The following is a 26,595-nucleotide window of genomic DNA, read 5'->3' on the forward strand; positions in this document are numbered from 1 at the left end:
ATAGTGCTTCCTATTGACTCATCCGATTTTTTTTTTTTTACACAGTTGCATTTTCCCTAATAGTATAATTTGTATGTTATTCAATTTTCACTTAAATTTTACTATTTTTATCTAAAACCAATGTTATCATTATCATCATTGTTGTTGCCACTGCTGCTTCTATTGCTGTCATCATTGTCATCATCATTTTATATCTGCTTGCCATATTGGCATGGGTTGGATGAGACATCACATTCAGCTTATTTCTCTATCAAAGTTACGGCACTTCTAAATGGGTTTAAGGATGACACCTCTCTTTTTAAATTCAATAATACCTCTGCTGAACATATTACAAATTGCTTTTAGTAACAACTGGTAATTCACTCTCAACAGATTTGTCAGAAATCATCCTCTATAAGAATTTGTTTTGCATTGCATTTTATCTTCTTTGCCTCATAATTCATACAAACTACATGCAGTAATTTCTTTGCTTGCATGAAATTTTATCAGCATTAATCTTAAAATATCATAAACCTAAACCAGAAATCTTACCTACTCAATGATGCAGTTAGAATATATTTCTTTAACTCTCTTATTGTATTCATCTTCAAGTAGTTGCTTTCATGCTAACAACTTTAAAAGTAACCATACAATTTAATCTTACTTTAAACGAGTGAGTTTATAAAGCAACTGGTTTTAACACATACTGTTGAATACACTTTTGGTTATCATAAAGTCTCCCTCTGTCTCTCTCTCTACACATCATGCTTTCAGATGTCAACAGTCACACCAAAATCTGATGATTCACGATTTTTTTGCTATTTGACCCATGACTGAAATCTTTGACAGGTATAAATGTATGTATGTGCATATGTATACACATATATGACTGAATGAACAAACAGAAGAAAAAAAGGTAATCAACAACTCAGCACAGTAAAAGTACCTTAGCAAAGAGCACAGCACAACTGTAGCTACATGTAATAAACTGTTAACCCATTCAGCCATATCAACTTAGATGTTGATTATATGAAAAGACTTCAGATTTTCACGTCATTTTTAATGAAATAACTTGTCTGTAAAGTTTTAGTTAACTTCGAAGACAATAAAACATTTTGGGAGATTTAATAAAATAATTAAATTTGTCATTTAATCAGGTGATCTATCACATTCTACATACTCCATTGGAAAATCTTTTGTTATATTTGGAGCATAACAAAAGATTCTTTAAATTATCATAAGAGGTTTTAATTTAAATATGAATGGTTGAAAATGAACAGTTCATTTGAGAAAACCAAGTGCTGCCTTAGGTGGTTTGGTTGGTTGGCTGGTATCAAAACAGTTATATGAATCAACATTATAAGCACTTTTTGAAACATTAGACAGAGTCAAATTTTGCAAATATTTTCCAGAAAATAAGCATTATGTTTTAAACATCTCACTTGAAAAGATGAACATTTTGCAACCTGTGAAACATTTAAGTTATGACAGAATTTCCAATGTATGAAGAAAAATATTGAATAAAAAAAATGGAGGGAACAGTGCATAAGTAAAAGCTAGAATCAATGTAGTTTTGGACTACACCTTGTTTTCTACGATATTTAAAATGTTATTGTTGTAATTTGTTATATCTTTGGTGGGTGATTATGCCAATAATAAATACATGCACTGATTCTAGTTCACTTCTTTTATAATAATTAGTCAATTGGTTAATCATCAGTTGTTTGATTAATCATTCTGTCAGACATACCTGAATTAGACCTGAAGTGGTCAAGAATGGTATGAGAAGACTGACAAACCTAGCTGATTGATCGATTGATTGACTGAGCAATTCAAACAATCGATTAGTCAATTTGCTTAAGTGCTAACAAATTAACTTATAATAATAAAAGAAGTGAAACGGAACCAGTGTGTGTGTTTATGGCATAATGATCCAACCAAGATACAACAAAAATATGTCACAACATGTGAGTTCACATTAAGAATCTTGCAAGCCAAATACAAAAACGAAATGTCGTAATTGTTGTAAATTAAATCCAGGACTAGTTCTGACTGACTAAGCATTCTGGTCATGACCATCCCATCATTTTTTGGAACCCTGAATATCTAGGACTATATTATTCAATACGTTATTTCATTTTTATTTCTGTTTTGAAACGGTGGGACATGATTACTGAAAGCCTTCTGTTATTTCTAACAATGTAAGTCACCCTGTAGGGTTACATCATTGGTCTAATTATGTTTTAGCTTCAATTGTAGGTGTTAACACTACTGTTTTGATATTTGAATAACACATAGTCTTGTGAAGTAATAGTGAATTTTGTGGTTTTGTGAATTTAAAGAATCTTTTGTTATGCTCCAAATTTTCAGGAGGTGGCATGTTTTGCCTTTGTATAACCTACCACAGCTGCATGGGAAGGAATACATAGTCTTTGATCATATTCTCTTCTATTGGTTGTTTGAGTTGAAGGAGATATTTGCAAAGTGTTGTATTACTCTTGAATACTGTCCTGATGTCATAAGTCAAATATCAATGTAAATAATGTAAATAATGTACATAATTCCCCATCTCTTAAATATAGAACTGTAGAAATCTATCAGCATCATATTTGGCAATTTAAGACCGAGTTCATTCATTCAGCAAATATTGTAGAGGAAAGTTAGACTGTAAATTAAAGATTTTGCTTGGCAAGCTGTCTTGGGTCATATGAGATAGGGACTAAAAACAAAAATAGAAAAGAAAATGGATTCTTATTTTCCAAATCTTGAAATCTAGAGACACTAGAGGTAAAGAGATACATATATGGATATGTAGCCTTGTCTATTTAATCAGGTGATCTATCACATTCTACATACTCCATTGGAAAATCATATATATTATGCCTTATATGTGCATGTGTGTGTGTGTATAATGAATATACCTACATACATATATATAGGTATATATATATATATATATATATATATATATATATATATATATATATATATATATATATATATATATATGTATATATACACATGCATAGATACATATACACATACATATAAGTGTATATATATATATATATATATATATATATATATATATATATATATATATATATATATATATATATATATATATACACACATACACAAATGAGCTCACAAATGCACACCTATATTAAAAGCTAAAGTCTTAATATAACACTTCTAATGAGTTTCCTTTTTTTGCTCTTCCCATGTTCTTTTAGGTTAATGATATGTGTAGAGAACTGAAAACTTAAAGTCACAATAATCCAAAGCTGGAGTGGTTGAGTGTTAAAGAGTCTGATTCCCTAACAGTTGTTCTAAGTCAAGTGCCACTGCATGGCACCTTCAGCAAGTATCTGCTATAGTCTGAAAGCCAGATGAAGCCTTGTTAGCTGACTTGGAAGATGGAAACTTATTAATATATCTGCAAAAACATCACAAAAATATCACAAAAAACTACTACTCAGAGTTTCATATTCCTGTTAGTTGGACAGTTTAGATTCGGAAGGGAACAAAACAAAGTTTGTAGGTATAAAATATACAATTTACATTGACAGATACAGATTTAAAATTTTTTTGAGAAGAGCATTGCTGCTGTGAATTTTCTTTCCCTTTTTCCCTTTTATTTTCTTCATTTACTTTTTCATTTTTTCTTTTTTTATTTTTCCTTTGCCTCTCTGTCCTTCTTCCCCCTTTTCTCTACCATATGACTTTGTAAATGAACAATCTGGTGTCTATTTTAATGGCCTACCAAAGTATACGGTGAGTTTCTTTGCCTTAGGTGTCAGGAAGACAGTCGGCAAGAAAGGGAAACAAAATTGGAAAATGATGATGATGATGATGATAATGATGACGACGACGACGATGATGATGATGATGATGATAATGATTCTTGGATCGTAAAGAAAAAGGACAAAAAACAAAAAACAAAAAAATACAATCCCTTAAAATTTGAAATAGGAAGAATTTGGAGCATGAGAACAGTAAAGGTCATGCCTATAATAATTGGTGCACTGGGGACAGTAAACAAAGATATAGACAAGTGGCTGAAGGAGATTGGAATAGAACGCCCAGTAGAGCTCCTACAGAAAGTTTGTCTCTTAGGGACAGCAAAGATTATCAAGAGGGATCTAAGCACTTGAAAGACAGCTGAAAACTTGTGGATACCTAAGGTTACAGGTAGTAACCCGCTACCCACATAAACCCTATCAGAAATAAGACCAAACCTGAGCCAAATGAAAATGATAATAATAATTACATACATACATGCATACATACATACACACACACACACACACACACATACAAACATGCAAGCATACATCAGGTGTACATACATCAGGTGTACATACATACGTGCATACGTATGCACATGCATGCCAATATATTAGTGGAAGTCTAGGCTCCACTACATTGTTATTTCAAGCTTCCAATGCCTAACACTTATCATAAGCCTGCATACTATCCGAACCCATGGAAATTCCATGGGCTTCATAAGAGAAACCTGAGAACTGTAGTTGTCTGTTGTTATTGCGAAAGAAGAAATGACAACCAATAGCAGGTAAGATAGAGAAAGAGAGAGCATGAGAGAGAGAGGGAGAGAGACAGAGAGAGAGGAAAGGAGGTAAGAAGAGGAGGAATTTGACAAGTGTTAGCTGAAGTGGTAACAGTGCTAGGAGTATATAAAGAACGAAAGAGAAAGCCCAGCAAATCAATGTAGTTGTATTATCCATACGCATGTGCACGTGCACGCGCACACACACACACACACTACGTTCATATACTACATCCACGCACCCACTATACACACACACACCACATATGCACATACATTATACACACACACATGAACTGCATGCACACACGTAAATATATACACACACTGAGACTGTAGCAGTTTGTTGTGGCATTGATGTTTGTAGGTGATGTCGTGATGATTTTAATTAATGGTGGTAAGGTAGTGGTGGTGGTGGTGGTGGTGGTGGTGGCAGTGCTGGAGGTGGCTGTGTTGGTGGCAGTGTCGGTGATGGTGGTGGTAATTTGTACAGAGTTGACGGAACAATTTATTTTTGTGGACTGATATTTTGTATGTTAATTCATACAAAGCAAAAAAAAAGTCGTGCAAAAAGTACTGCATGATTTAACATATGTACCTTAGTGCAAGTAATTGCCATTAAGCAATGCAATCACCACCACCACAGCGACCACCACCGCTACCACCACCACCACTACCACCAACACCACCAACACTAACACCACCGCCATCATGACTGCCAGCATCAAACAAAAAACAACTGTCTTAAACAACAAATAAAAACCACCACCACTATCATAACTACCAACTGCCTTTTCACCAACCCTATTTGAGCTATTCCCTTTCCTGTGATGCAGCAGATGTTGCTGTGTGGTAAGATGCTTGCTTCAAGGTGGCGAGCTGGCAGAAACATTAGCATGCTGGGCGAAACACTTAGCGGTATTTCGTCTGCCATTACGTTCTGAGTTCAAATTCCGCCAAAGTCGACTTTGCCTTTCATCCTTTCAGGGTCGATAAATTAAGCACCAGTTATGCACTGGTGTCGATCTAATCGACTTAATCCCTTTGTCTGTCCTTGTTTGTCCCCTCTATGTTAAGCCCCTTGTGGGCAATAAAGAAATAAGATGCTTGCTTCCCAATCACTTGGTTTTGGGTTCAGTCTCACTGCATGGCACCTTGGGCAGGTATCTTCTACAATAACCTTGGGCTGACAAAAGCCTTGCGAGTGCATTTGGTATGCAAAAACTGATATATATACGTATATATCATTAGAAAACTTAAATAGATTTAAGTATTACAAAGTCACAGTGTGTATGAAGTAATAGTGTAAACACCTTTCTATGCTGTTGTGCCAAATGTAAGCTGTGGACACAGAAGGGATGTAGTAGAATCACATGAAGTAAGCTTTGCATGTAACAGATGCACTAGATATAGATTCTCTGAAATGTCTGGTTGGCTCTGAAGGAGTTGTCAATAGCTTTTGAAACCCAGAAAATTAAATTTGCAGGGAGATGATTGCTCTGAATATATTGTAGCCAGGGTAAGAACAAGTTGGAAAAGCTTCTCTGAGTGAAGGGCAGATTGTATGATGCTTATGTTAGAACTGTGATGATGCATTATAGTAAGACATAGACTTTGAATGAGAAGACGGAAATAAATGAAGTTAGCATGTTCCACTGGCTGTTCAATGTAAGTGTGCAAGAACAACAAAACACAAGTGAACTGTGTGAAAAAACTAGATATGAGAGGAATTCAGATGTAGCATGAAAGAAAGAAAACTGTACTGTTATGGACATGTTGTGCGTACAAATGAAAACAGCTGTATAAAAAAGTTCAGCTCACTTAATATGGATGGCGCTTGCAGTAGAGGGAGACCTTACTGAAGGTTGGGTTTCTTTTGGAGCAGGTTATTGCCTATTTCGTAGAGTTTTAGTAATCTTTTTTATCTTCTATTTATTTCAGTCATTGGATTACAGCCATTCTGGGCACCACCTTGAAGGGTTTTAGTTAAACAAATCAACCCCATTATTTACAGTATTTACAATTGATGGATATTTGTCCTCATCTTACTTGTTGTTAACACGTTTCGGCTGATATACCCTCCAGCCTTCATCAGGTGTCTTGGAGAAATTTCGAACCTGGGTTCTCATTGCTAAGGTATTTTTCAATGTTGTTGTTATTATTATTATTATTATTATTATTATTATTATTATTCAGGTCACTGCCTGGAATCGAACTCGGAATCTTGGGGTTAGTAGCTCGCGCTCTTAACCACTACGCTATATGCCCGTGGGATTGGTTTGAAAGGCAAGCTAGTTTTTGATGGAGTTTCTCTATATGTCTCCATTGAAGTCTAATGCCCACGGGCATATGGCATAGTGGTCGAGAGCGCGGGCTACTAACCTCAAGATTCTGAGTTCGATTCCAGGCAGTGACCTGAATAATAATAATGATAATGATAATAATGATAACAGCGAAAAATACCTTAGGAATGAGAACCCAGGTTCGAAATTTCCCCAAGACACCTGAAGAAGGCTGGAGGTTATGTCAACCGAAAAATTGTGTTAGCAACAAACAAGATGAGGACAAATATCCGTCAAATGTAAATAATGTAAATAATTCCTCATCTCCTAAATATAGAACTGTAAAATCAACCCCAGTACTTATGTTTTAAGTTTGATACTTATTCTATATGTCTTTTTGCTAAACCACTAAATTGCAGGGATGTAAATAAACTAATACTGGTAAACATCAGTATTATATTTTCTAAATTGTATTTGTATATATACAGAATTTTAGGCTTGGTTTTCAGCCTAGATAGTAGGACTCAAAAGGGTTCAAGTTTACTGATTTTTAGAGGTTGCTTGCATATTTTTCCATCATAATTTTTGTCAGACTCACAAGTGATTTTACATCACATGCACTTAAGCAGTTCTTCTGTAACTTATTGCAAAACAGAACCGTACCAAAATTACCTGACTACCTGTACTCTCTATAAAACATGCTACTGTCCACTTCATAGGACAATTCTTTTCTCTTATCTACACCAAGTGAGAATAAGAACAGGATGGAAAAAGTTTAAGAAAGAATTTCCTCTCAAGGCAATGAAGTGTTTCTTGTGTGATTCATATAGATACAGTGTGATGCTACATAGTAATGAAACATATGCACTGACTACAGAGGAAACATAAACGCTGTAAAAGAAACGAATATTCTCTACTGGCTGTGTAGAGCACATGAACAACAGAATAAATGCAAACTCAAACACACACATACACACACATATATGCATGTGTATGCATGTTTACATACATGCATGCATAACATACATGTATGTATTCATACACATATATACAGACACAAACGCATACACAATTTAGAGAATCTATTTATTTGGTACAGGAATCAAAAGTTCAGTATATACTTGCATGTGTGTGTGTGTGTGTGTGTGTGTGTGTGTGTGTGTGTGTGTGCATGTGTGTGCATGCGTGCGTGCTGTGTGTGCATGCGTGCGTGCTGTGTGTGCATGCGTGCGTGCTGTGTGTGTAGGTAATCTTCATGTCTGGCTTACAAAAGGAAAAAAGAGCAGATCTCCAATCATAGGATCTGAACCACTTATCTATTACTTGCCAAGCAATTGTACGTTAACACCTCTAACATAGTCAAAATAAGACAGAAAATCATTTTTTACTTTGACATATGAGGAAAAATATATACTGTACCTTGTCAGGTACCACTAACTTAATTAAAGAAAAAAAACCTTCATAAATATCCTGACTCTGAACAGTAAGATAAATGAAGACACATCTTTGATCTGTTTTGGAAAAAATATTCTGATTAGTGAAATTACAGAATGAGGGATAATTTCCTTTAGATAACAGAAGTAAAACAAACGACATGGACATGATGGTGTAATTTTGAAAGAGATTTAAGCTAGCATTAATTCAACAACAAAGGCAAATTGCAATGATGAATCTAGGATTGAGACTAGATTTACTTTTTTGATGTCTTCTATCTCTCATTAGTAAGCAACATAATCATTCCAAGCAGTGGCTAATTCAAGTCTGTCATAAATAAATGTTCATAAATTCCATCACTGTATTTGCTCAGACTTCAGGCTATAGGGGATATGTTAATGATATTTATTCTATTTTTTTTTTTTTTTTTTTAAAACATGTTTATGGTAAGACATAAACTTTTGATAATATAACAAATACATGCATACACATATACAAGGTACAAGGACTCAGACTTAATGGAACACACAAATCTATCTATCTATCTATCTATCTATCTATCTATCTATCTATCTATCTATCTATCTATCTGTCTATCTATCTGTCTATCTATCTATCTATCTATCTGTCTGTCTGTCTGTCTGTCTGTCTGTCTGTCTGTCTGTCTATCAATCTAGGTTTGTCAGTCTATCTGTCTTTCTGTCTCCATCCCTTTGTGTTCACACACGCACACATACAATGTACCCGGCTAGACAAGAAGAAAATATATAGTAGACATGTGAAAGAAGCATTGTGAATTAAACAAACATTTTGAAGATATTTTGTCCTAGTCGTGACTTCCAAAGTATTTCAGGGTTGGCTTCCTTGTGGTACATGACCTGATAATAGCCAAGCAGTTTCAAATTTATTCATCTTTCCACCAGAAGACACCAAGAGATGACTGTTGGTGATTTGATACCTATTGCCTAAATCAAGAATTTTCTCCATGGCAAACTACAATAAAAACAGCTTCTTACCAGTCAAATACATCCCAAATTTATTTGAACTGATCTAAATGTTTGTTTTAAAAAAATGTTTGCATTCATAATTTACTTATTGTCACTCCCATTGCTTAAATTTATTGGAAACTGTTTTGTGTTAGAGTAAATAAAAAGACATATATATATATATACATGATTGGCCATGTTTTTTTTTTCTTTGGAAGGGAGCTTGTGTTGACTGCAACCAACAACAACCAGAGATAGGTAAAGAAACTAAATAGCACTAGTTATGCCTTTTCCTTGCACAGAAACATGAATTATATGTGTATGTGCTTGTCTGTAGGGAGTGTGTGTAAGTACGTGAGTGTGTGCATGTTTGTGTATTTGATTGATTGATCTATCTCTCTGTCCATCTGTCTTTCTGCTTATCTATCTATATGCACAAACATACATACATATGCATATATATTTATGAATGTATATATTCATATAAATATATATCCCTAGATAAATACATAAGTAATGCATGACTGCATACGCATTTATGTAAATATATTTATTCATACATATATACAATATATACATGCATAGATGCATGAATATATAGATGTACATACAATACATTCACATAATAAAAAATATGTATACACACATATATATGTTTGTATGCGTGTATAGATTCTGAATAAAAATGCAATACATTGAGTAGCATTTATATATATATATATATATATATATATATATATATATATATATATAAAGACAAAAGTTTAAAAAATACTGAAAGATACTCCAGAACTTCCTGCAGGAAAGACCATTTAAAAGTATTATAGATTTTCAAATACAATAGCATCACTAATGAGAGTAGATTCTCACATTGACTTAGCACAGCTTTAACATTACACCTACCAAACTCCAGACTATATTCATTGTTCCTATGAGGTTGTTTATTACAGAAAGTTACCAATTGCCAACCATCAGAATGTTATTCCTTGAGCAAGCAGACCATACATAAGTACTCACACATGTAAGAATTAGTCACTTTGTTATATGAAACATGTGAAGAGAATAAGAAAATAGCTATCATCAATTATATATATATATATATATATATATGTTCATTCTTTGGTGTAAACTCATTATAAGTATATAGCTGTGCATGTTGTTGTGTGTGCAATCTGCATGTATGTAAATATTGCATGTATATACATATGAATGAATATATTCCTGTATGTATGCATGCGGTCATCTGTTACTTATGCATTAATCTAATACACTTCTGTATGTGTAAGTGCTATTAAAATACAATATTTGTTTGTATTTATTGCATGTGAAAGGCAGCGAGCTGACAGGATTGTTAGCATAGCATGTAGGGTAAAATACTTAGTGGTATTTCATCTGTCTTTATCTTCTGAGTTCGAATTCTGCTGAGGTTGAGTTTACCTTTCATCCTTTTGGGGTTGATAAAATAAGTACCATTTCAGTACTGGCGTTGATCTAATTGACTTACTGCCTCTAACCCAAAATTGCTAGCCTTGTGTCAGAATTTGAAAATGATATATTTTGGGTGTGTCTACACATCATATACACATACACATGTACATATTTGTGTGTATGTATATATGTGTGTGTGTGTGTGTATATATGTATCCAGATGCAAACACACACACACGTGCACACATGTACACACACACACACACACAAATTGCACCTGTAATTCAAAGGCCTAGTTGAATCAAACGTATCATGCTGGTTCAGCTTGAGAGTTATATTAAAGGCACACATATCTGTGGAGTACTCATCCACTTGAACATTAATATAATGAGCTCGGTAGTTCTGTTGACTGAACAACTGAATGCTTATAGTCAGACATTTTGATAGTGGTCCATTTTCTTACAGAGAGAGAGAGAGAAAGAGAGAGAGAGAGCAAAAGAAAGAGAGGCAGACAGATAGATTGAACCATAACCAGAGAGACAAATAAATAGATGGACAGAATGACAAAGAGAAAGAGTATAAATATAGTTGAGGCAATAGTATAGTGTTAACATTAGAGTTCTGACAGTCTTGCATTTTGCAGAAAATTTTGAAGGAAAAGAAAAGTTACACAATTAAAACTGCAAACTAAAAGTAATTCATATACACTAGTAATCATTTTAGCTTTTATTTTGACTAGGTATATCTAAGAATACAGCATCTGTCTATTTCTATAAGGCCACAGGATATGATTTTACAGAAATTTGGTTGCCACTTCTGGCAAATTTAGCGAATGCATCAATGCGTATTTGCTGGTACTTATATGTATTTTTTTCTTAGTGTTTATTCATTGTAAAAATTTATCATTATAACAAAGAATGGTTATATTGTACTTCCCTGCAATACATAGCAAACATCTTTATGGATTACATTCATAATAATGGTGAACATTTTCTATTATAGACCAGTTAACTTTTATCACGTTTTTAAAAGTATAATCTTTCAATTTTCCAATATAATATCAAATATAACTGTATTACACCAGCAACAATTCAAAAAGTGCATATGTCCTGTGTATTTTGGCTTAGATTCACAAATTGCTGATTCTATCTAACTCTTTTCAGTACCATATCTCAACAGCATGCTAGCTTGGTATATCAGTAGTTAGGCATTTTGACATTTAACAGGCATTATAATGGGTTATTCAGCTAACCTAGGTAAATCTCAAAGGATGGTGTTGTTTTTATTGATTTTAAGTATTGTGCTTATTATATTTTCTGTGCAACTATAGCTGACCTTAACATTGTTCTAAATATAGAGCTGTGATACTTATGATTTGTATGAAAATGTTTACTGGTGAAAGATTGGAAATTTTTTGCTCCGTTGGTCACTCCGTTTTTGTTAGAGTAGGGATTAAGCCAGATGATCTTTCTTATTCTGGTTCAGTTCATTTGTGTACAAGTGAATATATGTGTATGTGTGTATGTACATATATGGGAGTGGGTGTAAATATATATATATATATATATATACAAACACACACACACACACACACACACACACACACACACACACACACACACATATATATATATATAAATATATATATATATATATACAAACATATATACACACACATATATATATATATAGATGTATATGAATAGTTATGTATGTAAATAAATACATATATATATATATATGAATATTTGTGTGTGTGTGTGCATATGTGACGGTGCGTGATTTAGTGGTTATGGTGTTGTACTCATGATTGTGAGATTGTGGTTTCAATTTCTAGTCTGGGCAATGCATTGTGTTCTTGAGCAAAACACTTCTTTTTGCGTTGCTTCTGTCCATTCACCTGACAAAAATGAGCAATCCTGCAACAGATCCTATACTGGAGGGAATATATACACCATAGAATCAAAGAAACTGGCCTTATTAGCCTATAGCTTGGGATGGATACACACACACACACATATATATATATATATATATATATATATATATATATATATAAATAGAGTTGGTAGTTGTAGTAACCAACTAAGGGATAAAATATCCGTATATACTATCAGTATCCGTTACCTGTGTTATCCCCGAACAATTGTGTGCAGGGACACCATATACGTTGTGCACAGGTAACAATAGGATAAGCAAAAGTTTATCAGGAACCAATGCAAATAATTAGAAAATGGAGAAAAACATAGATTAACCAGTACATAGATAGGACCACATTTAATGCTTCTTTATTAATACAAAGCAAGACATAACAAAACTAACAGCTGTTTCTGATCAAACTTCCCAGAATGCAGTCTATACATAAATGCGAGAATAAAATTCTTCATCTTCAAAGGGCATTTGAATTAAGGCAATCGATCTTCATCTGAGTGAAAAACAAGAGTATACAATATAAACAAAATGGAGAAGGAAGAGGTAAGAAAACATGGTTTAGACAAATAGTCTAAAAACCGAAAATGTTAAGTGCACATAATTATTTACTGTCTGAGCTCAAAGAATGTAGATGAGAGAATGAGCTATTAAAGGACTAGGGAATTCTATGAGTTATTAATGGGAGAGTACAGTTTAAGAGGTGGGGGTCAGGGTGTTAAAGGAAGAGGTTATCCAGAAGCTCTGTATAAATAAGATACTAATATAATTGTCAAAGGTGAAACCTTTATTAAATGGAGTAGGCTTAAGTAAAGTTAAAAAAATTTGATGTAGGTTACTAAATAAAAAATTTATTCACAGGATATTAATACCAAGAATCCCACCTATGGTACACAATGGGGTAAATCTAAGTCCAGTGGTCTCTACATTGGTCTGTAACAATTTAAAACAATTCACAAGTTAAAGCCGTTACAAAAGGTTTGTTTATATATAAATAAGAAAAAGAAAGGAAGGAAAAAGTAAGGGAGATAAGACAATGAGTAGATGGTAAGTAAATGGAAGAAAAAAGAAAGAAAGAATCAACTCCATCAACTTCATTCATCATCACCTAAATGATGAAATGTAAAGCAGACTCCTGCAGTACTTGAACACAGAGAGCACCAAACCAGAACAAATACTATCTATTCAGATGTGATTGAAACTTTGACATCAAACTCATAAATGCCTAAGTCAATTTCACAGTTTTTGAATGGCTATGTGTCTGCTTTAGCTGTAATTGTTTTAGTTTCAACACACAGCCTGATCAAGGAAGTACATCTATCTATCTATCTATCTATCTATCTATCTATCTATCTATCTATCTATCTATCTATCTTACTCTCTGTCTCTGTCTGTCTGTCTCTCTCTCTCTCTATATATATATATATGTATATATATATATATATATATATATATATATATATATATATATATATATATATATATATGCAACAAGCTAGCAGAATTGTTAGTTTGCTGGACAAAATGTTTAGCATCATTTTTCCCAGTGATATATGTATGAAAGATCCTGGAGGGGTCGGCACTAAACCTTGACATTGAGAACTATAGCAGCCCTTGAACTGGATGTCACTGCACTGTTCCAAAGGTCCCAGTTATACCATCTAGAGTGAAGTTCATGTACCGTGGTAGCTTGGGATTCAAGGACCCATGGATATTTAATACCTTGGCAAAACATCTGAAGAGTCTACATGGTGAAGGGCCTGAGGGCTGATCCTTGGTGGACTCCTACTTCTACGTGGAATTCTTCACTATACTCATTGCCAACCCTAACCTTACTAACAGCACCCCTGTATAGGGCCTGTACAGCCCTTATTAACTATTAGTCAATCCCTAGTTTCAGCATATATATATATATATATATATATATATATATGTGTGTGTGTATATATTCAAATGCATACATACATACACACACACATATATATAATATATCATCAGCATCATATATTTGTATATACCCCACACATACAGAGAGATACACACACACACACACACACACACACACACACACACACACACAAGGATGACTCAGTTTACTTGGTATGTGGTTACTTAAGCAGGATTTTTCTTTTTATCATGTTATCTTATCATTATTAATCCTTTATATATTAGTACCCTATTTTGCTCTATCCTAGCTTTTTATGAAACATGACCTGAAAAAAAAAAACACTGAGGAAATGACACACATACACACACACACATACACATGCACATTCTCATATGTGTGTATATTTAAAAAAAAAAAAAGAGAAGGGGTTTCGTGTAGACAAAGATGGATTACAAAGCCTGATTAAATCATTAATTGACAGATGGGTAGAAATTTATCATCAGCTGATTCATCTACTAAATAGGTCCTGGAGTAGGTATGGTTAGCTAGTATGATACAGAATATTATGTTTATCCACTGCCCCTACTTATAGTGTGAAATTCATCGAAAGATGGTTAGAATGCGTTACTCTTATCAATATTATAAGGTAATTAGTGCAGATGTGGCGGTGTGGTTAAGAATCTAGCTTTGCAGCCATGTGGTCTTGGGTTCAGTCCCACTTGAGCAAATGTCTTCTATTATAACCTCAGGTTGACCAAGGTATGTGTGTGAATTTGGTAGGCATAAATCGTTGAAGCCCATTATGTTTGTATATATATAGTAAAATATAATTGCCAACTGTATGTGGCAGTCCCATAGAGGATGATGCTAGTGTTGTTTTTAGCCCCAGGAGGACATCTCCTCCAGCTGGCTAACAGTACACTGTCAGTGTTCAATTAGTATTTGTGAGGAGAAATCATCGTTCCTATCTTTAGCCTTATGTGAAACTACTCAGAAATACTAATTGGACACAGTGTGTTGTTAACCAGCTGGAGGAGATGTCCTCCTGGGGCTAAAAACAACAGTAGCATTGTCGTCTATAGGATCACCACATATAGTTAGCAGTTATATTTTACGATTCCGTACTGCTATTGTTTACTTCTCACTCAGAGATTTAATAATGCAATATATATGGCATGGCTGTGTGGTTTAGAAGCTTGTATTCCAGCTATGTGCTTTCTGCCATTGTGTGGTGCCTTGGGCAAATGTTTTCTAAAACATCGGGCTGACCAAAGCCTTGTGAGTGGATTTAGTGGATGGCAACTGAAAGAAACCTATCACACACACATATATATATATATATATATATATATACTTGTATATATGTGTGTATATTTATATATATATATATATATATATATATATATATATATATCTGTATACATATCTATGTGTGTGTCTTTGTGTTTGTGTTGAATTTGTTGTCCTCATCGCTGTTAGACAACTGGTGTTGGTGTGTTTACATTCCTGCCAATAGATTAAGTAGCAGGCTTTAAAAAATAAGTACTGAGGTTCATCTGTTTGAACAAACCCTTCAAGGCAGTGCCCCAGCATGACTGCTGTCTAATGAATGAAATAGTAGATGAAAGGGAGTATTTTATGCTGTTGTGAGGATGGATTGATCACCAATTTTGTGGGGGGTTGTGATGTTAGATGTGTATTGTATTGTTGAAGACTATCATGTGGTTTAGCTGGCTGCATGTATAATAAATGAAGCAACTTGCAAACTCTTAACTTTTAGCATATTTATTGCTGGACATGATTTACTGCATTGGCTGTTTACAAAAGAAAGATGCTGATAATATAATTGCTGACTAGAATGAGAGAACCATACTGTGTCTTGTAGAAGACTAGCTGTGGTATATCATGTGTGGGTGTCTGAAGTTGTTTCTTTCTCCAGGCGGTCTGGTTTTTGTAGTCTGTCTTCTGTGAATGCCAAAGATGGTCTACAGAAATGACTGAGTTCATCTGGTTAGTGGTCTGCTGAAGCTGTCTGGCTGTGTTAGGTACCCAACAGTTTTTATAGGGTGAAAAGAGGGCAAATTTTAAAGCATTTAAGGAGCTATACCACACCACAACTTCATACGGACTGGTAGAATTTATAGATCAATTACATGAAACCTATGATTCCTATTTGAATATCTTGCAGTTGGAGTTTGAAGTCTTATAATGTGATTGCTCAAATTGCTAGAAGCAGCAGTGATATCTCACTCAAATCATAACTTATTATTTAAGGAAAAAAGACAGACAAAATGGAAAAGTCATCTTAGATATAGTTTACCTGAAAAAAAATACTAGCTGATCATGGCTTGGACACTTTTCATTATTGGTTAGCTATCTACAACAACAACAACAACAGAAGCAATAACCATACTACTACAACTAATTCTACATCTACAACTACAATTTGAGATAGCAACAATAAAAAAAAACAAAAATAAACAATTGAATATATAATGCCATCATACATAAACACACACTACTTTATACATACATTGCTATTACACCCACACCTCACAAGCACCATATTGCTATATACATTATATACACACAAAGGCAGAAAGAAAGCCTCAATAAGGGCCATCCAGTCAACTAGAAATAGCAGCTAGATCACCTTCAGTTCATTCCATAGCATTAGTAATGTTACATTAGATAATACAGTATGAGAAAATTTATGGTAGTTAGGAGTGGTCATATCTGGAATGCTTTTGATCATAGATCAGTATGACCAATGTCAAGCTGGGTTAAACAACAACAACAGCAACAACAGCATGAACACGAAAAATCAGTCAGATACTGTCACAAAGGAACTCATTAAGCTATGTCTACACATGTAGAATACTATACAAAAAATAAACAAAAACATTCATACATACACATGCACACATATGTATAAATACACAGACACATACATACAGATACACAGATTCATAGGCACATACTTACACATGAACACACTCTTTCATATTGTCACACAAATGTTCATACACATGCATACACACATGTACATACAGATATATGCAGACATAAAAACATACATACGCACACAGATTTTCAAACAGATATACTTGAACACCCACACACACACCCACACACACACACACACACACACACATACATACATACATATGTATTCACACGTGTACGCACATACACAAAAACACATATACATACATATAAAAGTTCACTATTTGTTTTGCCAGTAAATGAGGAGTATTGAATATTTGAAAACTAAACAGATATATTGAGATCAATGAACAGTTCACAGGCTTCTGATGAAAGACTTTGATACATATAACAAATTAATTAATTAAATGATAATTAATTAATTAATTAAGAAGTGAATAATGATTACATTTAGTGTTTATCATTGTCAAAGATTACTCCCAAAATATACACTCAAACATGCACACATACTCACACACATACATACATGTGCCCACACACACACACACACACATTTTCCTGGTATGTGTAGATGTGTGGGTGGATGTGTGTGTGTGTGTGTGTATATATATATATATATATATATATATATATATATATTTATGAAACACGTTCGCTTTATCTCTACAGATATTTTATGAGACCCTACCAGTAATTAACACACACACACACAAACACACACACACATACACAGACACACATATAGAGAAAGATATGTATATGAAATATGAAATATGAAATATTTAATATACGTATACCTACATTAAATATTTTATGTCTATGCCTAAAATGATTCATTTATGTATACATACACACATTCATACACATGACATATACATACATCTGTGTGTGTGTGTATATATATATATACATATAAGTACGTATATGTGTGTGTGTATGAGTGTATATATATATATATATATATATATATATATATATATATATATAATATATTACTTGTTTCAGTCATTAAACTGTAGCCATGCTGGAGCACTGCCTTGAAAAATTCTAGTTAAATCAGTTGATCCCAGTCAACTGATTTTAACCTGGAGTTTACTCTATCAGAGTCTTTTGCTGAACCACTAAGTTACAGGGATGTAAACATACTGAAACCAGTTGTCAAGCGGTGATGGGGGACAAACATGCACACACACACACACACACACACAACTGCTTCAAGACCTCCAGCTGCTATATCTGGATTACAAATTCACATTTATACCAATAATAATTGGGGCATTTGGTTTTGTAAGTAAATGCCTAACTGTCAGTCTGGATGAGCTTGGATGTTCAGAAAAAGAAATCAACCAACTGATTCACACACATTGCGGAAACAGTCTGTAAGCAGAACAGTGAAACTCTGCAAGACTTTTCTCAGGCTTAAAATGTGACATTGTTTCCGTTATTTACATTCTGAAGATGGAGACTTGTATCTTTGTTAGAAACCAGCACCTTCCACAGGGGAAGAATTTAAACGATTAAAAGCAGAGGAGACATACATACATACATACATACATATGCAATGTATATAAGTCAATACTGCATCTGTTAAACCTTGTCCTTCAAATGATGTAATTTCATACATGTTTGTGTGCATGTGTGTACATACATACATATATGTGTGTGTGTGTGTGTGTGTGTGCATGTGTGTGTGTGTGTGAGTGTATGTGTATTTATGTCTGACTCATGGGAAAGTGGATGTTAGGACAATGGTGACAATTTTGATGATGATGATGATGATGATGATGATGATGATGATGATGATGTGTGTATGTGTATGCATATGCATTTATATGTTTATGTATGTTCATTATCTGTTTGTTTTAAATTAAGTTAATGGGTGGTTGATGTGTTTGATGTGATGTTAAAATTAGCATTCTGATCAAGCAGAAGTTAATCTTTAAGGAAAGGAAAGGAAGAGAGATGTATTACTAGTGAAATGATATTTAAATACACACATATATATATATATATAAATCAGATGGACAGACTTGCTTATTAACTGGTGGTCTAATCCTTCAATAATCTCTGTGGCTGTTGTCATGATAATAATACCATTATATGGAAATTGAAATACATAATAATATATCATCAAACTTAATCTGGCATAATTTACAATAGTAATAGCAATGGAAATTCACTGGTAGAGACCAGACTCCAATAATGTTGTGTAGCAACTGAATAAAATATAATAAATACAATACTGTTGTGTCGCTGCAGGTCATCAGGCAGAAATTGTTGTTTAATCTAAGTCAGCCCTAATCATACTAACTTATGATTAAGAGGAATGAAATAGCAATCATGAGAGTATCAGATAGATGTCTTGTGGTGTTTACTTTGATTCTCTGTGCTTGGGGTTGGGATTGATGAAATTAAATATACCAATCCAGGACCGTGGATTTTGGTGTGACTGAAATGTGCAGGCATGGTTGTCTGGTTGAGAAGCTTACTTCCCAACTACGTGGTCTTGGATTCAGTCCCACTGTGTGACACACTGGGTCATATCTTCTACTATAGCTCTGGGCCAACTAAAGGTTTGTGAGTGGATTTGACAAAAAGAAACTGAAATGAAACCTCTTGTGTAATGTGTGTGTGTGTGTGTGTGCACATGCATGTGTGTGTGTGTGTGTGTGTGTGTGTGTGTGTGTATGTATGTGTGTGTGTGTGTGTTTGCATACATGTGTGTACACATGTATGTGTTTACATGTACCTTTACCTTGCCATTATATGATGCCTGTAAAAGAGCCTCACCAACATACAAGCAATGTTGTTCATTTCCAGTTTTCTGTGTAAAACATATCAGGCCAAAGGGAAATATTACTTTGTTTGGAAAGAAATGAGGGTTGGTAAAAAGAAAGGCATCCAGCCATATAAAATCTACTTCAACAAATTCTGTCCGACCCACACAAGCATGGAAAAGCATATGTTAAATGATGATGAGAATGTAAGAATGTCACGCTGATGGCTTGTGGTATTTGTCCTGGTTCTTCAGTATTAGACTTATGCTGTTCAGTTTAGCATCAACGTCAAGTAGTTTGGCTGCCTTTAGCAGAATCTGTTATGTTGTAATCATTCAGGCTAAGTATTCAGCTTGAAGATTCCATGGATTTCTTCTAAACTAATTATTTTTCCATCTATAAGAAATATCTTGTTTCATAAAATGTTCAATTATTACCCTTGGGTGATGGTTTATGATTACCTAAGACTAGAAGTTTAAAGACTTTTGAAATAAGTAAGCAAATAAATAAATGTATATGCATATTCTATGTACCTGCTTCTGTATTCCTTAACTGCAAAGTCAAACTTTTAATCCAACTAAATATAAAGAAATAGTTATCTTCTTGGTATTATCTGTTTGCTTGGGAGCTCCATGCATTTAAATCGAGACAATTCATTATTACTTCATGGAAGAATGTTCTCTTCATTATGTTGCAAAGATATTGCTTACTAATGATTTTCAACATTGGAGAAAGCCTCAAATTTTGTAGGAGAGAAAAAGTCAACTATATCAACTCAGTATTTGAATGGTTTCTTTATATTACCATCCCTGCAGGGATGGAAAACAAGGGCTACCTCAGCTAAATTTGAACTCAAAATGTAAAGAGCTGGAACAAATGCTGCAAGACATTTTGTCCAATGCTATATTAAATTCTGCCTAATGTTATTTTATTAAACCGTTCCTGACTCTTGACAGTCTATAAATTAAAATATCTGGACATTGTATCTCATTAGAAATATAGTCATGTGAGGGTTAAAGTTCATTACATTTTTCATCTTTTAAATTTGCTAAGTGTTGAGGAGGGGCAGAGACCAGTGCTTTTGCAGGCCCTTTGACACTGATGTGATAAATGCCATTGATATATCACTTAAATTAAGGTAGTGAGCAAACAGAATCATTTGCACGCCAGGTAAAATACTTAGTGGTATTCTGTCCATCTTTATTTTCTGAGCTCAAATTGCATAGAGGTTGGCTTTGCCTTTCATCCCTTTCAGAGCTGATGGAATTAGTACCAGCTGAGCACTAGAGTCGATGTAACCAACTTACCCACACCACCTAAATTGCTGGCCTGGTGTCAAAATTTGAAACTAATATTTCACTTAAATTGTCATAAGCTGTTATCTGCAGAAAAGTCATGAGCAGAAAGAAATTTCTAGAAGCTTGATATTCTTGATAGGAAGGACTGTACACAGGGATTAGAACATGGCTTGGTGTGGTTGAACATAACTTGAGTGACAAGAGAAGATCTAAATGAATTAGGTATAGCTCAGAGGATGTGACATGAGACAATCAATCTCTGAAGGTCAGAAACCATTTTAGCAGCAATAGAAGAGACAGAGGGAGGAAACATCAGGTCTATATTTTACAGCAAACAAGTGATAGATATCTTCCTTAGTAATACCAGGGTGGAGTTCTCACCATTTCCGATATGGCAAATGTCACAGAAAGAAAGTAAATTATTCTAACGGTAAATTGATTTCAAAGAACTCCCACCTTTATTCTAGTGCCTGGTTGTCAGTATTTCAAGCAGTTTTGTTGCTTTGCCCTGGGGTCAGTACTGATCATTCAGATCTACGAACAAATGGCATTCTGTCCTTTTTTTTGTTTCCCAAATGCAGTGTATCTAGGATTGCATTATCCAGTATGTCTTTCTTTTTAAAGACTGATTTGAACTAGACTCTGTTATTAGTATTAGGTTAAATAACTGCAAAGAAGCTCCCTTGTTAGTGCTAAAAAGCCCTGGATATTACATTTCTCCTATATTTATCCTTTGACATCAATAGAACTAAATACCAATAGAGAGAAAGCCTGTGATTACATGATCCAATTGACTCTATTCATTCTGTTGTTGTTTAGCCCCAGGTCAGCCACAATCAAGTAAACCTATGATCAAAGATATTCAAGTCCTGATGATGTCTTCTTGTATATCTGAGACTACATTGTTCTGTGTGTATTTGACATTTGACATCCACTCAAATACTGGAGTATACTGGCATTCCATGGCATTATGAGTTTAATAGCACAGTTACTAGATATAAAAACAGACCAGAAAGATATACACACACATACATGCATGCACGTGCACATGCATGCACATGCACACACACACGCACACATGCACACATACAAAATGGACCCAGGAATTCATTCATGATTGTGAAACAAACTTATTAACAAATCAGCTATGTCTCCATCCACTTACATTTTTGCATACATATAGGTACATTAAAGCATAAACATATATATATGTATACATAATATACATATATATACATACATACACACACACACACATATATATATATATATATATATATATATATATACACACACACATTATGGTCAAATGGCTAAGAAGCTAAGAAGTTTGTTTCACAACCACATAGTCTGTCATTCAATCTCATTGCACAGCAGTTTGGGCAAAAGCAATTTTCTTTTATAAATATGAATCTGTAAGTTTATGCTAGTCTTTATGGTTATATGTGTGTCTCAGTTTTTATATGTGTATATCTCTATGTGTCTTTTTATACATGTGTGTGTGACTAAAGTGTAGTTATTATCATATTAATATCCAAATATTGGATTTACACTTAGGCACAAGGACAGTAATTTTGTGGGAGGAGGGTAAGTTGATTACATCGACCCCAGTACTCCACTAGTACTTATTTTATTGACCCTGCAAGGACGGAAGGCAAAGTCGATCTTGATGGAATCTGAACTCTGAATCTAAAGACAAACAAAATTCTGCTAAGCATTTCATTTGGAGTGCTAATGATTCTGCCAGCTTGCCACCTTAATTAATATCCAAATATTAAATATATATATGTATATATATATATATATAGATCTCTATTAGTTTTGGTAATGAGTATTTCAATTATTTTCTCAACTGCACTAGCTGTTCATTTAATTATCATAAAAAGTGTCTGAATACTCCCCAGGCACATGTACCCTTAGTGTAAATTCTCAGTGAGAATCTGTGTGAAATTGTGTGCCTAGGATGACGCTTTGAACTATACACACAGTCAGAGGTGTAGCTAGAATATGTGCCACCCAGGCAGTCTCTGAGTTTGCCTCACCTCAACTGTCTCCTATACAGACCCCAAAATACCACCATATTAAATGCATTGTCCAAGGTAGACTGCTCCCTCACCCTATCCCCTTATCTATGCTACTGGATAGAGAAGGAGGATAAAGCTCCTTCCCGAGTCATATTGATTCATAGGGCTACTTTACTGGTTTCTGGAGTGTATACACTCCCTCCTGGATAAGACACTAGCCCATTGCAGGAATACTCACTTTTGCCAGCTGAGTGGACAGGAGCAACATGAAATCAAGTTACACTACTGTACACAGTCCATTTGTTGGGCTTTCAAACATTGTCCATGTGCGTCAATTACCATGTCCTTCACACTGATTGAGTTAAACTGATGCTATGGTAAAAGACCTTTATTCAAGATTTCACATGATGGTATTGAACCTGAGATCTCATGACTGTAAAGCAGACTTCTTAAACATTCAGCTGATAACCATACAATAAAATTATTCAAAAATGTCTCAAAAGTAATTTCTTTTTTACTTACGTGTATTTTTTTTTTCAGAAAAAATTCCTTCCAGAAATGATTTGTCTCTTGCTGAGGTTGGTAAGATTATAATTAAGAATAATTATTTGGTATAGGCGGAAGTGGTTTTGATAAGAATGTATTGCCACCAGTTGATTTTGTTGATGGTTGCTTCTGTATTTGAGTTGTCTGTCTTGGGTTACTGCTAATACTACTACTATTGCTGTTACCAATTTTAAAAGACTTTAAGTCGACTGTGTTATTGTAGTTGGTGGGCTGATGAGGATTGCTTAAAAAGAAATTTCTGGAATCTGCATGATTTGAAGTCCTTGTGTTGTGGTCATTTCTAAAACCTAAAATAAGTAAATTAAATATGTGTGAATAGATAAATAAAATGATATAAAAAAATAGAAGAGTAACAAAATAAAAAATAGCAGCATGAAATATTTTTCTTGAATATTTAAAAATTTTTAAAGAAATCATATTTGAAGAATATATAAGACATGGCTGTGTGGTTAAAAAAGGTTGTTTTGCAACCATGTGGTTTTGGATTCAGTCCCACTACCTGGTACCTTGGGCAAGTGTCTTTTACTGTAGCTTTGGGCCAATCAATGTCTAGTGAATGAATTCGGTAGATGGAAACTGGTTGGAAGACCTTTGTGAATGTGTGTGTGTGTGTGTGTGTGTGTGCCTGTTTTTGTCCCCACTTCCACTGCTTGACAAACCAAGGCTGGTTTATTTATATTTCCATAATTTGACAGTTCACCAAGTCTAACAGGATAAGTACCAAACTTTAAAAATAGGTACTAAGAGCAATATGTTCAACTAAGAAACCCTTGAAGGGTCAACTGTTCCAAAGGTAAAGGTGATGCCTTAGATAGAAATGATTACAGAGGTATCAAATAGTTGGATCAGGTGATGAAAGTTACAGAGAGGGTCCATAGCCCAACAAATTAGGGAGAAAGTTAGTCTAGATGAGATGCAGTTTGGTTTTGTACCAGAGAGAAGTACCACTGATGCTATATTTCTGGTAAGGCAGCTGCAGGAGAAGTGCCTGTCCAAAGACAAACCTCTGTACTTGGATTTTGTTGACGTGTAGAAAGCCTTTGACAGGGTCCCTGATCCCTTAACTGGTGCTCAATGCAGAAACTAGGGATACATGAGTGGTTGGTGAGAGCTGTATAGGGATGCTGTCAGTAAGGTGAGGGTTGGCAAAGAGTATAGTAAAGGATTCAGAGTACAAGTAGGGGTTCACCAAGGATCAGTCCCCAGTCCCATCTTGTTCATTATAGTCCTCTAGGCAATAACAGAGGAATTCAAGACAGGCTTCCTCTGGGATCTTCTCTATGCTGATGACCTTGTTCTTATTGCTGAATCACTGCCAGAACTAGAGAAGAAATTTCAGGTGTGGAAGCAAGGTCTAGAATCAAAGGGTCTTAGAGTTAATCTGGCAAAAACCAAAGTCTTAGTCAGTAGGAAAGCAGACAAATCACAAATCCCCTCAGATAGAAGGTAGTTGATAGCTTCCATTACCTAGGTGATCAATTCAGTAGCCGAGGTGGATGCTCTGAGAGCATAGCTGCTAGAATAAGAACAGCCTGGGCAAAGTTCAGAGAGCTCCTACCTCTGCTGGTTAACAAAGGGCCTCTCACTCAGAGTGAAAGGCAGATTGTATGATGCCTGTGTGTGAACAGCCATGCCACACAGCAGTGAAATATGGGCTGTGACTGCTGAGGACATGCATAGGCTTGAAAGAAATGAAGCTAGTATGCTTTGCTGGATGTGCAATGTCTGTGTGCATGTGTAACAGAGTGTAAACGTCTTGAGAGTAAAGCTGGGCATAAGAGGCATTAGATGTGGTGTACAAGAGAGAAGACTGCGTTGGTATAGTCATGTGATGCATATTGATGAGGACAGCTTTGTGAAGAAGTGCTGATCTCTATCAGTGGAAGGAAGCTGTGGAAGAGGGAGACCCAGGAAGACATGAGATGAGATGGTGAAGCATGATCTTCAAATGTTGGGCCTCATGGAGGGAATGACTAATGACTGAGATCTTTGGCGATATGCTATGCTTGAGAAGACACGTCAAGCCAAGTGAAATGATAGCTGTGGTTGCTGTCAGTGTCAAGTAACTGGCACCCATACCAGTGACACATAAAATGCACCTTTCAAATGTTGGGTCTCACAGAGGCAATGTGGCTGATGCTAGTGTCACGTAACTAGCACCTGTGCCGATGGCATGTAAAAAACACCTTCTGAGTGGTTGGCATTAGGAAGGGCATCCAGCCATAAAACCATGCCAAATCAGACTAGAGTCTGGTGCAGTCCCTCAGCTTACCAGCCCTCGTCAAACCATCCAACCCATGCCAGCATGGACAATAGACGCTAAATGATGATGTTGATGATATATATAAATGTATATATATATATATATATATATATATATGTATGTATATATTTCTATTTTGTCTTCACAATTCTAAAGTTGAACCACACCAGCATCCCTACCAATTAAGCAAAACATGTGTCAAACACCAGAAGAGTTGCATTTTG

At 34.7% G+C, this 26,595-nt stretch overlaps 1 protein-coding gene across 4 annotated transcripts in view; it reads right to left on the reverse strand.

The window, feature by feature from the left end:
- LOC106872388 (protocadherin-18) overlaps window positions 1-26,595 on the reverse strand; it is a 132,724-nt gene that overhangs the window by 28,845 nt on the left and 77,284 nt on the right. For 3 of the 4 annotated variants that reach the window (XM_089362707.1, XM_014919376.3, XM_089362706.1), the window contains one exon: window positions 24,064-24,395. In XM_089362707.1, the coding sequence (XP_089218833.1) occupies window positions 24,333-24,395 (63 nt within the window). In that variant the 3' untranslated portion in view covers window positions 24,064-24,332. Of the gene's footprint in view, window positions 1-12,945; window positions 13,105-24,063; window positions 24,396-26,595 lie in introns of those variants that run through there. The other variant, XM_014919377.3, reaches the window with a different exon arrangement.

The sequence above is a fragment of the Octopus bimaculoides genome, chromosome 14 (genome assembly GCF_046866305.1).
Source record: "Octopus bimaculoides isolate indiv1 chromosome 14, ASM4686630v1, whole genome shotgun sequence".
NCBI lineage: Eukaryota > Metazoa > Mollusca > Cephalopoda > Octopoda > Octopodidae > Octopus > Octopus bimaculoides.